This window comes from Staurois parvus, unplaced genomic scaffold, assembly GCF_062004578.1.
Source record: "Staurois parvus isolate SC_StPar_1 unplaced genomic scaffold, SC_StPar_1.0 ptg000031l, whole genome shotgun sequence".
Classification (NCBI taxonomy): domain Eukaryota; kingdom Metazoa; phylum Chordata; class Amphibia; order Anura; family Ranidae; genus Staurois; species Staurois parvus.
Genome location: NW_028317827.1, coordinates 14,275,001 through 14,289,857, shown reverse-complemented (window position 1 = coordinate 14,289,857; position 14,857 = coordinate 14,275,001). Strand labels below are relative to the sequence as shown.

General features: G+C 41.4%; 1 protein-coding gene across 2 annotated transcripts in view; it reads left to right on the top strand.

Moving 5' to 3' along the window:
- The window catches only part of TTC21B (tetratricopeptide repeat domain 21B), a 132,623-nt gene that overhangs the window by 49,198 nt on the left and 68,568 nt on the right, over positions 1–14,857 (top strand). For both annotated transcript variants that reach the window (XR_016307954.1, XM_089660237.1), the window contains exons 7-10: positions 3,180–3,264; positions 4,804–4,902; positions 7,476–7,668; positions 13,764–13,861. Coding sequence is in view for 1 of the 2 variants with exons in the window: in XM_089660237.1 (XP_089516363.1) it covers positions 3,180–3,264; positions 4,804–4,902; positions 7,476–7,668; positions 13,764–13,861 (475 nt within the window). In the remaining variant the exon portion in view is untranslated. The remainder of the gene's footprint in view (positions 1–3,179; positions 3,265–4,803; positions 4,903–7,475; positions 7,669–13,763; positions 13,862–14,857) is intronic.

The window sequence follows — 14,857 nt, the reverse complement described above, 5'->3', positions numbered from 1 at the left end:
TCATATGGACACCAGAACATCAGATGAGTCAATATTCACTTGGTGGAAATGATAATTACTCTGCTGTGCTTTGTTTTTTTTTTTTTTGTTTGTTTTTTTACAGGAAGCATTTTAACCAAATGATTCCCAAAGCAGCACAGGATGAATCTGAAAACCTGCATGTTATGTGTGCTCAGCATGTGCAGAATTATTAAGAATGAACCACAGCTTTTCCTTACACTCTTGTACAGTTTTACAGGCTCCTCTCCTGTGTTGAAATTGCTTGCTCTGATTTCACTGCACACTGTGAGCTACTCACCAGCTGCAACTCTGTAGCCTGTCCTGTCAGCGCTGGTCAGCGGCTTTCTAGCTCCCCAGTCAGACCGGAACTGTTAGAAGTAGCTGAAAAGGAAAAATTGAAGCGACCGTTGGGAGATATACACCTGCTGCAACAACGGCAGAACCCCTCGGGACCTCTCCTAGAACCCTAGGGTTTCACTGAACCCTGGATGAAAACCTCTACTCTAACCTAACCCTGTGTCACCCAGGTACATATGCAGGCCATAGATGGGGAGAAAACCGGATGGTTTTTTAACAAAAAAACGAAAAATCGGTTGTTCAATAGGCCGACGTTACCACCAACAGTAAAAAAAAAAACCGGCCGATTTTCTTCCCGTCTACGGCCGGCATTTAATTACTTCTGTCCCTGCAGAGAGCCCCGCACTGTCCCTGAGGAGGAAGGAGGAAGAGGAAGGAGGAAGAGGAAGGAGGAGGAGGGGGAGGAGAGAAAGAAGAAGAATTCCAGTCCGCTATTATATTTGACATTAAAAAGTATTGCGGTTACAACATTGTATCTATTTGTATCCATTTCGGATACAGATGGTTTTTCGGATGCAAATAGATACATTGTTGCAACCGTAATACTTTTTAAAGTCAAATATAATAGCGGACTGGAATTCTTCTTCTTTCTCTCCTCCCCCTCCTCCTCCTCCTCCTCCTCCTCCCCCTCCTCCCCCCCCCTCCTCCTCCCCCCTCCTCCAAGTAGTTGGAGGGGTTTGGAGATGAATCTTAGATTAGGCTAAAGGGTTAGGGTGGGATAGCATGTGTGTATTTGTGTGTTTTTCTTCTTCTTTTTTTTTTTTTTTTTAATAAATCCTGAACTTGTCCTTTAAATATTCCACTGCAGATATTGCTAGATGGTAGACCTGCTGTAATTTGCATTGGAAATTACAGGGAAATATTGGCCAGGTCATTGTGTCATCCACACAAAGCGATTTGATTAAATCTTTCATTTTCCTTCAGACCACAAACCAGCAAGCTTCCTACTTTCACCATGCACATTGCGCATATTTCCTCCATGTTAATCAAAAGGCACAGGGCTGGATTATCAAAATTGGTCAGAGACGAAGAAGTGGTGTTCTGTGTAGCTGCCATTTATTTATGAGCCTCTCTACAATAATGTGAAGAAGTGAATTCTGGAATCTGATTGGCTGTTGCGTTGACAATTGTCAGTATAGATTAATATTGTGTAATCTTTCAGAAAATGCTCGCTGTGTGGCTGTCATGCCCAATCTGTAATTTTCTGATTCACTAACCCAGCAGAAGATTAGAGGTTCTGATTTTTCAAATGAATGTTGCTGCTAGATAGAGGGCATCATAAGATCCAGGCATGGAGAGAATAAACATGCGCAGTGCTCAGTGGTTTTTCAGCCAATCACCTATCCCAAGTATTGTCATGTGGGAAGGCCTCTAAAAAAAATAATAGCCACGTGAAGACCAAACATTTTCTGGCACTTTTTGTTTACAAGTTTAAATCAGTATTTTTTGCTAGAAAATTGCTTATAATCCCCAAACATTATATACTTTTATTTTAGCAAAGACCTTAGAGACTGAAATTGCGATCGTTGCAATTTTTTATGGTGCATGGTTTTTGCACAGTGTTTTTTCAAACGCAGTTTTTTTGTTTTTTTTTATTGAATTAAAAAAAAACACTATATATACCCCATTTTTTAAAAAAAATATGATGTTATTGCGAAAAAATAGATACCTAACATGTCATGCTTTAAAATTGTGCATTCTTGTGGAATGGCGACAAACTACGGCACTTAAAAATCTCCATAGGCGACAGTTTAAAAATTGTATACAGGTTACCAGTTTACAGTTAGAGGAGGTCTAATGCTATAATTGTTCCTCTCTCTTTAATGTTCGTGGCAATACTTCACATGTGTGCTGCGAACGCCATTTACATGTGTGTGCGTGACTTACATATGTGTTCACTTCTGCGTGTGAGCACGGAGGACTGGGGGCGCGTTAAAATGTATTTTTCTTTTTACATTGTCCTTTTATTTTTTTTTATCACTTTTTTTCCTATTACAAGGAATCGGATCGTTTCTCGGGCATACCGGTTGAACCAGTAAGCCCGAGAAATGCTGGCGAGGGGGCGTCCCCTCCTGCTGCTACTGAAAGCGATCCAGTGGCTAATGAGCTGCTCAGACCATCTTCACAAGAAAGCCAGCCGCTGGCTGAAAAGAAAAAAAAAAAAGATAAACTACTTGCAAACTGCAACGTATATATACATATTGCAGTCGGCAAGTGGATAGGCAGCCATCCAGACAGCTAGCTTTTCAGACTTCATGTATTTATGAAAGAAAACATCATATAAAGACATAACAGTAAATTGTAGTTCATGCACATGATCTCCCCACAGTTCCCCTATCTAGACAGAAGCAGAATCTCAGCTACAAGCACCATATACATTTACAGTAAGGCCCCATTCACACTTGCAAATAGGGCCGTTAGCTGATACATGTGGGAGACCCAGCAGGAGGAGCCAATGGCTGCTGTGCTGATCAGTGTATTCTAATGGGGGGGTCCCTGCTGTCAGAAGACAATAGCGCGGCACGGGAGATCTCTGCATGGAATCATGCAGTAAGTGGCTGCAGTGCTGTGGAGAAGAGCACAGGTGCATTGAAAGTACTGTAGATACATCAGATTTTGTAACATGCAGTGGGACTGTATCCTGAAAGGATTGATTTGTACTTGTTGCCATATCTCGATGTTTATGATTTGTTTTTTTTTTATATTTGTTGTCAAATATGCTATATATCCTGTCTGTGTAAGCCTGTGCCACTTATATATGGGTACCATTATTTTCTCTTAGTTAGGTTTGTAATGAGTATAATTCTTATTTCTTCACACAGGTTGCTGCAGAAGGATAATCATAATCTGGAGGCAATTAGGATTTTGGCTCTTCATTATCTGTGTAGAGAGGGAAATGTACATGAGGCAAGTTTGTTTTCATATTCACTTTGTTACATTTAAAGGCTACGTCCATGTTACATGTTACACCAATATTTAGGGTGACCCATGGTGCCAGGCTCCACCTGCACAGGCACATCATTTAAGTCCCGGCTGTCACCACGGTAGACAGATCTGTACACAAGTGCAGTGATAACCGCACTTGTAGTCCATTGACTACAATGTCAGGCTCCTGCAGACACTTTCTCCAGCTCTCTAACTGAAAAGCTGTGCATTGGTGCAGACATTGAGCTAGAGGAAGAGTATGCAGGAGCCTAACATTGCTCCGAGATCCTTTGATTGGAATTGCAAGGCTTTGCAGTCTCATTTGCTTTAAAATTGATTTGCATATAAAATGGTTGTTTACTATTTGTTCAGGGGCCTTCTAGGAGGATCTGAAAGAATCTGAAGCAAAACAGCTTCTACTGTGCTCTGTCTTTAGAAAACCCCTAAAAACTGCAAATCCTCTTTTATGGATGTATCTTGTGATAAATTATTTTGTAAAGTAAATATTTCATATAGATTATTAAAAAAAAATGCTGAAATAGTGGTTGAGTTTTTAGTGTTGGCTAGAGTAAAGTAGGTCATACATTATGCAATTGGGTTGAAGGAAAGTAACTAAAGAAAACCCGACAGGTTGGTTGTACTGAAGTCATTCGAAAGTTCAACTTCAGTACAGCCAGTACAGTCAAATTTTGATCCGTCTATGGCCAGTTTAAAGTGGAACTACACTGCATCTGAGCACCACAAACCAGAAATTCTGTTTTATTCATTTTTAATATTAAAAACAACCCCCCACATTCATCTATGTCCCCATGCTTTATTTTTTCAGAGAAATCACTTTGAAAAACACTCTCCTTCCACTTCTAGCCGCGTTCATCTTGCGTAAGGGCAGATGATTCATGTAGCATTTACTGTGTGGAATCCACCTGCCCTTAGCTCAGGCATGCAGGCAGGAGGGTGTGCTTAGCTGAGAAAGCCCCTTCTCCCCTCCTGAAGACTCCTGGAATATATGACATCATTTGCCTAGGCCTGGAAACCAGGAAGTAACTGAAGAAATTTTGAAAAAAAAAAAGCTTAAGAAAGTATTTCATATTTACTTGCTTTATCTATTCACAAGAAATGATTCATAACGGTTTGACAAAATTTTTGGATCTGTGCAACGTAGGACGTTGTGATGTGAGATTTTCTTTGACTTCCTGTCCCTGTGATGTCTGTACAAGAAACGGGGTGGGGCGATCATTTGGGAAGCAATAAACACAAGCTCTAACCCTTTCCTAGTCTACTAAAAATTAGTTTTTGTCTGTGTCCCCTTGGAGAGTTTTCTGTCACATCCTAGTGAGTAGAAATGTCTCCAACAGGGTCAAAGTTAGCAAAAAATATGTGATGGAGTCTCTATCCCTTCCCCACTGGTCAAAAATGAAACAAAAAGAATTAGATGGAGATGGGCTTTAAAGTCTGTTTGCAAAGAATGTATTAATATGATACCTAACAAAAATGGTCTGCTTTGTGTTTTATTATCTGTAGGCAACAACAAAGCTGGGGGATCTTATAAATGCTTTGGATTGCTTTGAACCACACAATGCTCACCTCTATTACAGTATGTCTTTAGCTTTTAGTAGAATGGTAAGGATTACATTTGTTACTTTTAGCTCAAATGGAATTGATTTGTTGTCTTAATTTCAGTTTTAAAGTTTCCTGCTCATTGTACTGATTATTTAATCCCTTAACACCAACTCCTGGCAGCCTTTTTAGTAGACATAGAAGATGGATGCCACACGAACTAGACCAATAAAGTTGGTATCGGTGTGGGCCTCACACTGACTTCATTGGGTTGGTTTGAGCGGCATCTGTCTTCTTTGTACACACACTTCTGGACTATGTTGAGACACTGGCTCCCACTTTCTGAGTACCAGCAGGGTAACTCCATGCTGTCTGACCGTGAGCGGTGCTGCACGTTTATAGCTTTTTCAGTGGGTCTTAATGCCCCAGACGTAGCTGTATCATGGGATTGCTGTGATTGGCTCTCACACCAATCACATGATTAGGAGTCCATCCCACTAGCTCCTGATCAGAAGCCTTGACTGAGACCTGTTGGTAACAGCTTGGTCAGTGTGCTGGGAGCATGCAGTGAGTGAGTCCTCAGTACACCCTTTCATGCCGCCATGGATTCATATCTGCATCAACTAGGTGTTAAAGCTTGCATTTCTTGCTGCTACATATATGCATTACGTGGTTGCCAAGATATTTGTATAGCTTTCCTTGACTTGCATCAGTGGGCGACTGTATTCTTTATAAATGTGTCCTCTTATTTAACCTCTTGCTGCCCCCCATAGCAGTTATACTGCAAGTGGGTGGCAGCTCCAGGCCAGGTAACGTACTGGTACATCGCAACCTTTCTTCCATGCCAACCTGTGCTGTGATTGGACACATCACGAGTTCGGCAGATGATTTCAGCCAATGACTTTGGCTGAAGTCAGCTGATTAGCTGTGGCCAATCACACACAGAGTTCTATGTATTGTGAACAGTGGTCTGGCTGTTTCTTCTCCCTGCAAAGCAGGGAGGAAAAACAAACGGTAAAGTAAAAGCAGCACACAATACACACACTACACATTGTCAGGCACACAGTTAACCCTTTGATTGCCTTGATGTTAACCCCTTCCCAGCCAGTGTCATTAGTACAGTGACAGTGTATAGTAGTAGCACTGATCGCTGCGTTAGTGTTGTTATTGATGTTATTCAGTTAGTTTACTTCCCAGCCAGCATCCGCTTGCCCGCCACACTATCAGTCCCACTATAAGTCGCTGATCACCTCCATTACTAGTATAGTGCCATAGCTGTGTAAATTACAGTATACATATATACCATAGTTTGTAGACGCTATAACTTTTGCAGAAACCAATTAGTATACGCCTATTGAGATTTTTATTTTTACCCAACATATGTAGCAGGATCCATTTGGTTTAAATTTTTGAGGAACTTAGATTTTTTTTTTAAATTTTATTGGATATGTTTTATAACAAAGTAGGAAATATTGTTTTGTTTTTCAAAATTTTTGGTCTTCTTTCATTTATATCGCAAAAAATAAAATACCCAGTGGTGATTAAATTCACCCAAAAGAGAGCTGTACTGATTGTGAAAAAAGTAAAAGTTAAAGTAGCACAGTGCTGAATAGCAAAATATGTGTTGGTCATGAAGCGGGTAAAACTTTTCCGGAGTTTTTGTGGTTAAACACAGTCAATAGACATATATTTTGCTAGCTGGTTGGTTCTAAATTTCCATCCTGGCACTCATTCCTATATCTGGCTGGTTCCTCTGCTTGCTGAATTATGGGCAGTCTGTCACTTTGCCCTGCTTGATACTCACCATCTTCATGCTTCGTTCCTCCATCGGAGGTGAAAATCTAAACCCATTTGGAGCTTACCCATGGTTAATGACTTGCTTCCCTTCCCTAAATTACAGTGTTCAGGCCTGACAACTGGCTTCCCAGACTAGTGCCCAGGATCCTGGGAGGAAGCTGAGGTGGTTGCCTACTCCTCCGTGTGCAACCAGGGAGTGCTCCAAGTCTATTCAGGACAAAGTGACAGTCTGTTTATATATGCAAGCTTTGCCTCCTTGTCCTGGGTACCCCTTTCACCTCTTTGTCCCCTTTTTCTTTCACATCTTCTTCTCTAGTTTTCATCGGGGACACTGAGAACACAGGTCTGCACAAAAGCCATTTGAAAAGCTTTGTGTATTTGACTGCAAGGATTATATAAAATGACTAAAATGAACTGTATGGCTGATTTAAGTGCAGTTTTAGGGGTGTACTGAAAAAAATTGCATAGCATTTTGCATAGTGAGAGTGCATGCACGTCCATTTGGTTCTAATACAGCGAAAAAGAAATGTTATTAGGCTATTTCCTGTGCTGGTCAAATCTTTTTAATTAATTTATAACACAAAATACCATTTTTGGTTATAAGATGGAATGAACTGTCAGAAAATTCCTATGATAGTTAGTGCCATCTATTGGTCAAATTTAGTGGTTTCCATTTTAAACCAATGGAAAGCATTCAACCAGCGCAGGAGATAAAATAACCCCTTAGTTTCTTCCATGGGACTGGCTGTTTTTCGTATTCTCTATATGTTCACTATATATTACTTCTGAGATGAAGAGACAGTAGATTAACACATACAACCATTTATTTTAACCCTCAGTGTGAACGTAACCAGCTCATCCTTCAACAAACCCAGACTTTGATGGAACGTGCGGTTAGCTTGGCCCCTCATGAGGCCAGTTTTGCCACTGAACTTGGCTATCAGGCTGTTCTACAGGGTCGCATTAAGGAAGCTTTAAAATGGTACAAAACAGCAATGAATCTTGATGAGTCCAGTGTGTCTGCATTGACAGGTAAGGTAGTGCACTGTTCGTTTTACATACCCATAGTAGATTGATTTGCTAGGATATCAACACGATCTTTGTTGTTAGTGCACATTGCCCTGTATCAGGCACTTAAATTGTATATAAACCTGGACCATAAACTTCTCTTTTTTTCCCCTTTTGATCTGTTAAATATACCATTGAAATCATTTTACTATATCTGTTTGATAGGTGAAAAAACCCCATTGTCTTGTCAGAAATGTAGAGCCCTGTGTCCAATGCACACTCCCTATGTTAGCTCAAAAAGGTTATTTATCACTCCTTGTACTTGTCATGGACTACAGAATATTCAGCCTTTATATTGTAGAGATCTGAGAATGGGAGTTGGTAAATATTTTGACAAAAGATGCTGGGCAGGACTGACACCACTCAGGTCACAATAAATGTTGTGTGTTGTCAACCTATAAAAAGCCTTAAAAGTGGCGTGCATTTTTGGAACCTCAGCCGATATTTTTCTGTACTTAAAACGGAGCTCCACCCAAAAGGGGAAGTTCCGCTTTAAGCTTTTGTCCCCTGCTCCCCATTAAAGATTGGCACCTTTGGGGAGCAGGTACCCACTCCCACTTCCGCTGCGATCGCCTAGGCCAGTGGTCGGCAAGCCGCGGCTCGCGAGCCACATGCGGCTCTTTACAAACTTAAATGCGGCTGTTCTGTGTGCCGGGCGCCCGCTCCCCTCCCTCCTCTCGGGCGGCCGCCCCAAAAGTCAGGACTCTGCAGCTGTCAGGATGTAGGCGGGGCAGCGTGACGAACTCCTCTCCTCTCACAGTCCGCCCTGAAGACCAGAAGGGCGCGGGAACACGGCGAGAAGAACGCGCGGAGCAAAGGTAAGTGAATGAATTACTATAGGGGGGATGAATTACTATATGGGGGATGAATTACTATATGGGGGATGAATTATTATATGGGGGATGAATTACTATATGGGGGATGAATTACTATGGGGGATGAATTACTATATGGGGGATGAATTACTATAGGGGGGATGAATTACTATAGGGGGGATGAATTACTATAGGGGGGATGAATTACTATAGGGGGGATGAATTACTATAGGGGGGATGAATTACTATAGGGGGGATGAATTACTATAGGGGGGATGAATTACTATAGGGGGGATGAATTACTATAGGGGGGATGAATTACTATAGGGGGGATGAATTACTATATGGGGGATGAATTACTATATGGGGGATGAAATACTATATGGGGGATGAAATACTATATGGGGGATGAATTACTATAGGGGGGATGAATTACTATAGGGGGGATGACTTACTATATGGGGGATGAATTACTATGGGGGGATGAATTACTATATGGGGGATGAATTACTATATGGGGGATGAATTACTATATGGGGGATGAATTACTATATGGGGGATGTATTTTCAGTTTTAAAAATGTGGCTCTCAAAATAAATTTCAATCGTGGTTTTGGCGAGATTTGGCTCAGTTGAAAAAAAAGGTTGCCCACCACTGGCCTAGGCGATCGGAAGCGGAAGTTGTCCTCCTACCTTCGCTCCCCGTAGTCTTCTCGGACACATGACATGTCCCAGAAGACTACGGAACCATTCACAAAGTGCAGCGCTTCTCACGCATGCGCATTGGGCACCCAGCTGTGAAGCCACAAACTGTCACAGCCAGGTGCCCACACTGAAGATGCTGGCTCCAGGGAGAGAAGACGGTCGGTGAAAACAGCGGTTGTGAAGACACCGCTGGACCGAGGGACAGGTAAGTGTCTGTATTTTAAAAGTCAGCAGCTACAGTTTATGTAGCTGCTGACTTTTTTTTTTTTTTCTCCAGGTTGAACTCCGCTTTAAAGTCACGTGCATGTGTTGCAGAGGTGTACTGCAGATTTTTTTGCTTTGACATACACTTAGACCTTTTTTTATGATAACAGACTTCCAGTATGTTCCCATACCCCCTTCAACAGATTATCAAAACCATCATCATCACCACCAGTCCCAGCACCGTACAGTCAGGTACCAACATGACTTGAAAAGATATCAGTAGTTTATATATGAATAGGTGTGACTGAAACAGCTGAATGAAAATCATAAGGATTGTATTTGTTTCTATACAAATTACATATACTCAAGCTAGCTTTGCTGCCAATGAGATTTTGCTGTGATTTTTTTTTTTTGCAATCATGACATATAATCATCATCCTATTACTTAAAATGTTACAGGTCATCTGAGTCAATTTAGAGCAGCGTTTTTCAACCACTGTGCCGCGGCACACTAGTGTGCCGTGAGATATTGTCTGGTGTGCCGTGGGAAAAATTGCAATTTCATCCGTAACATGTGGCCTCGGCTCACAAATAGACCAATCATTAGAACAGCAATGGGCAAACTACGGCCCGTATACGGCCCGGCGGACCTTTTAATCCGGCCCGCGGAGCGTGATACTGTCAGGATGATCTGTCCCCCTCGACCTATCTGCGCATGTGCCGGAGATCGCCGATCGGCTGCTAATGCCTGAAACTGGCACATGCGCAGATACTTCGAGGGGTACAGATCCTCATAGGAGACAGATTTTCATGCTACACCGGAACGGGAGAGGAACGCGCGGAGCAAAGGTAAGTGAATTGACACAGGGGGGGCTTGGGGACTTAATATGGGGGATGAATTAATATGGGGGATGAATTACTATGGGGGATGAATTACTATGGGGGATGAATTACTATGGGGGATGAATTACTATGGGGGATGAATTACTATATGGGGGATGAATTACTATGGGGGATGAATTACTATAGGGGGGATGAATTACTATGGGGGATGAATTACTATATGGGGGATTAATTACTATAGGGGGGATGAATTACTATATGGGGGATTAATTACTATAGGGGGGATGAATTACTATGGGGGATGAATTACTATATGGGGGGTGAATTACTATGGGGGATGAATTACTATATGGGGGATGAATTACTATGGGGGATGAATTACTATATGGGGGATGAATTATTATGGGGGATGAATTACTATATGGGGGATGAATTACTATGGGGGATGAATTACTATAGGGGGGATGAATTACTATGGGGGATGAATTACTATGGGGGATGAATTACTATATGGGGGATGAATTTCTATGGGGGATGAATTACTATATGGGGGATGAATTGCTATATGGGGGATTAATTACTATGGGGGATGAATTACTATGGGGGATGAATTACTATGGGGGATGAATTACTATATGGGGGATGAATTACTATATGGGGGATGAATTACTATATGGGGGATTAATTACTATGCTTACTATGGGGGAATATTACTATACTTACTATGGATGACACATACACATCATTCATCTACTCTTGGTCCGGCCCCCGGGTCCAATTATAAAATACTTTATTATTTCATAATAAAGTAATTATAAAATAATTTCTTTGTGTTTGATTCCTATTCAAGAGAATTACTTTATATATAGTCAATATAGGCACAGAGGTAAATTTGTTTAACATTTTCTAATGGTGGTGTGCCTCGTGACTTTTTTCATGAAAAAAGTGTGCCTTTGCACAAAAAAGGTTGAAAAACACTGATTTAGAGATATGGTCCCATCATTTGCTGCCCATACCCTCGGATAAGAACCTCTTGTCCTAGACGATCTGCCGGGCTTTTTCAACAAACTGAACTAAGGAATACTCATGTGAAAAGTGCAGTAACCCCTGAAAACCAGTTATATTATTGGTCAGAAGGACCAGATTAGCAAAAGATACATTCTGTTTCATTGCTGTATGCTACTGGATGTTACATATTATTTGCACTTACTAGCTTATGCATGGATAGCTATATACAGCTTTATTGGCATTGCTTAGGTCTGTTTTTATAAACATGCTTTTTCCACAAGGTAGTATGAAATGCTGTATTAACTTGCCCTCCTGAGGATTTACCCCCCCCTCCTGACCAGGCCACTTTTTTTTTTTTTGCATTACTGCGCTGCGTTACTTTGACAATTGCGCAGTCATGTAACACTGCACCCAAATGAAATTTACGTCCTTTTTTTCCCAACAAATTGAGCTTTCTTTCAGTGGTATTTGATCGCCTGTGTGTATTTCATTTCTTGCGCTATAAAAGTAAAAAAAGGACCGACAATTTTGAGAATAAACAATATTTTTGACTTTGCTATTAAACATGTCCAGTAAAAAAATTTAAAAAATCTAATTTTGTCATAAATTTAGGCCAAAATGTATTCTGCTGCATATCTTTGCTAAAAAAAAAAAACCATTACGTGTAAATTAATTGGTTTACATGAACGTTCTAGTGTTTAGAAATGGCAGTATAGATACTGGAATTTTTTTAAATTTTTACTAGTAATGGTGGCGATTAACGACTTATATAAGGACTGCGGCGGGCATTCTGAAACTGGGGGGAACTGACTTGGAGTCACTGACATCCCCAGTGACACCAACACAGTGATCCATGCTAAAAGAAAGCACGGACACTGTACTAATGTCACTGGGCAGGAAGGGGTTAACATTAGGGGCGATCAAAGGGTTAACTGTGTGCTGGGTGTGTTTTACTATGGGGCCTTGTGTTTGTGCTTCACTGTAATCCCACTGCTTTGCATGGCTGTGCTGTGTGCACGAGCTGACAGGGAGGAGAACTGTTTTGCTTACAAACAGTTCTCCTCCTTGTTGGAGATGCTCGGCAATCACTGGGCACCGACGAGTAATCACCGGCCGGGACCCGGTGATTGACAGCCGTGGCCGCGAATGGCCGTGAAATGGCCTCGTGCGCAACCCATACCTAGAAATGCAAAATCACATATATATGTTATTTTGCACACCCCGTGCCTTTCTGTAGCAGTATATCTGCTATAGGGCGGTCGGGAAGCGGTTAATTTGTGTCTTTCATATGTGCCTGGCTTCACAATTACTTCAGCTTTGCGTATTACTCAAAGCAGTGTTTGTATCTAAATTGGCTTGTGTACCACCAGCCTGCCCATACATGGACCACAATTCGCCCAGTCCCTGTGAACTGGCTGAATTTCGATCCATGTATGGCTGGCTTTGAACTTGCATTAAGATAACGCTATAGATTAAATAATGATAAACAAACAAAGTCTTTAAAGCTAACACACTGATCAGATAATTTGCAAGTGAGTACCTACCTGGCAGGATTGTGTATATATGCCACCTAAGGCAAGCCATAAATGATGCAATTTTCTTTCCTACACACACAGGTTGCAGGAAAGAAAATATCTTAATTCCACCATCAACACAGTCAGTGTTGATAGGGGAATCCCTATCAACACTATTGTGTTCTCCTGGCAGGGGGGGGACATGGGAAACCTTCCCAGCAGTGAGAATGCAGCGATTATTGCTAATGGCTATAGCTGTTGGCAATAGTCGAATGCCGAAAATACAATATGCTGGTTGTACCCAAGTCGACCAGTGGATGGACTTGGATACAATCAGCCTGCCCATAGGTGGATCTAATCTCGGCTGGTTCCTGCTGAACCGTCCGAGATTCGATTCATCCATGGCTGGCTTAAGTTTCTCATGTACACATAGTGATGGGTTTCAGGGTTTATGACTGATATGGGGAAAAACAAACCTTTTTGGTTTCTTAGAATCTTAATAAGTTATTTTCTGAGGCCTGGAGACTTTGCAGAGCTTTGGGTGGGAAAAATACTCAATTCCTAGGTCCACATCATACCTGGTAGTCAGAACTCATTATTTGTCACAACTGTGCACAGGCCTTTATATGTGGGTGCAGACAGAACACTAAAATGTTACATGAGCTGCCTGCTTGTTTTGGGAACTCTGTCAGTCAGAAAGTGACCTGAGATTAGCTAGTGGCTCAGAACAGAAGATGTCTTGTATCTTGTATACTGTGGACTCGCTTAACAAATCTCTCCTGCAGTGAAACTGTGTTTGTTTGATGCCTTGCCTTGCTGAATAAAAGAGCAGGTTAAACTTTGACTTTTTCTGTGCTTGGTCTGTTCCCATTTATCCTTGTCTTATGGGTGGTTTACTGCTACTGATACCAGTTGAACCTGCCCCCCTTACTATATATATTAATTACGCACACTTTATTTATGTCTAATAGGCATTATTCGATGTCAAATTATTGAAGGACAGCTACAGGATGCTGATCAGCAGTTGGAATTCCTCATGGAGATCCAGCAGTCTATTGGAAAATCGGGGGTAAATTACACATGAAAGACACTGGGTCAGCTTTTTCTGTTTTGCACATCAAGATTTGTAGACACTTGTTAATTGAAAACTGTCATCTAAATATTAGTTTGTAGGTGATATTTATGGATCGCTATTATTTTGGTGTACTCTAAGATGCAGTACATAAATTAATAAAATCCTCTCTTTTAACATTAGTACCCAACTCCAGGCATAGTGGAGTGTTTCTTTTACATTTTTTAAAAGCTTTTAATATTTCCTGTGACTTTAATCCATAACTGATTTTTTACTAAAAGGATAAGTTCACCTTTTGAAAAAATAATAAATACACATCTTATTTTGCAGGTAAAAAATGGTGTGTTCATTTTTTTATAGGGAACCTGCTAATCACTGGTGCAATGTCAGGCTCTTTCAGACTCGAAGGATAGCTGTCTGCACATTCCTCTGATATGGGCAGGCAGTTACATTAGAGCAGGAAAATCAATGAACTATGAGAATGCTCACCAGTGTCCTCATAGTTCATTGAGAACTACAAGTTGTCAGCTGCAATGGCTGACAGTACTTGTAGTCTATTCATTCACAGAACTCTGTGAATGAATGATGTGGCCGTGTGGACAGAGCCCTGTACAGCTGCTCTGTTTTCACATTATGACAGTGGGTGCAGAGAGAGGAACCCCCACCTGCTGTCATGAGGGTAGGTGTGAAGGGGAGAGGGGGTGCATGGTGAACATGTTACACTCCCACTGAGCTGGTGCTGGTAAGTACAGTAGGATTTGTACTTCCAGCTCCCCGCTGCATCAGCATATCTTCTATGATAGATACCAGTTCTGGTATTGTGTCTTTGCCCCTCCCTGCACTTTGCCATGCACTGTACCTTCCAGGACCAGCTCAGTGCGACCTACAAATAGCTTTTTAAAGTATAACTGTTGGAAAACTTTTTTTTTTTTTTTAGTTTTGGATAGAGTGGAGAGAGATTCGAACCCCTGTCAGGTCTTTACTGCTTACTGT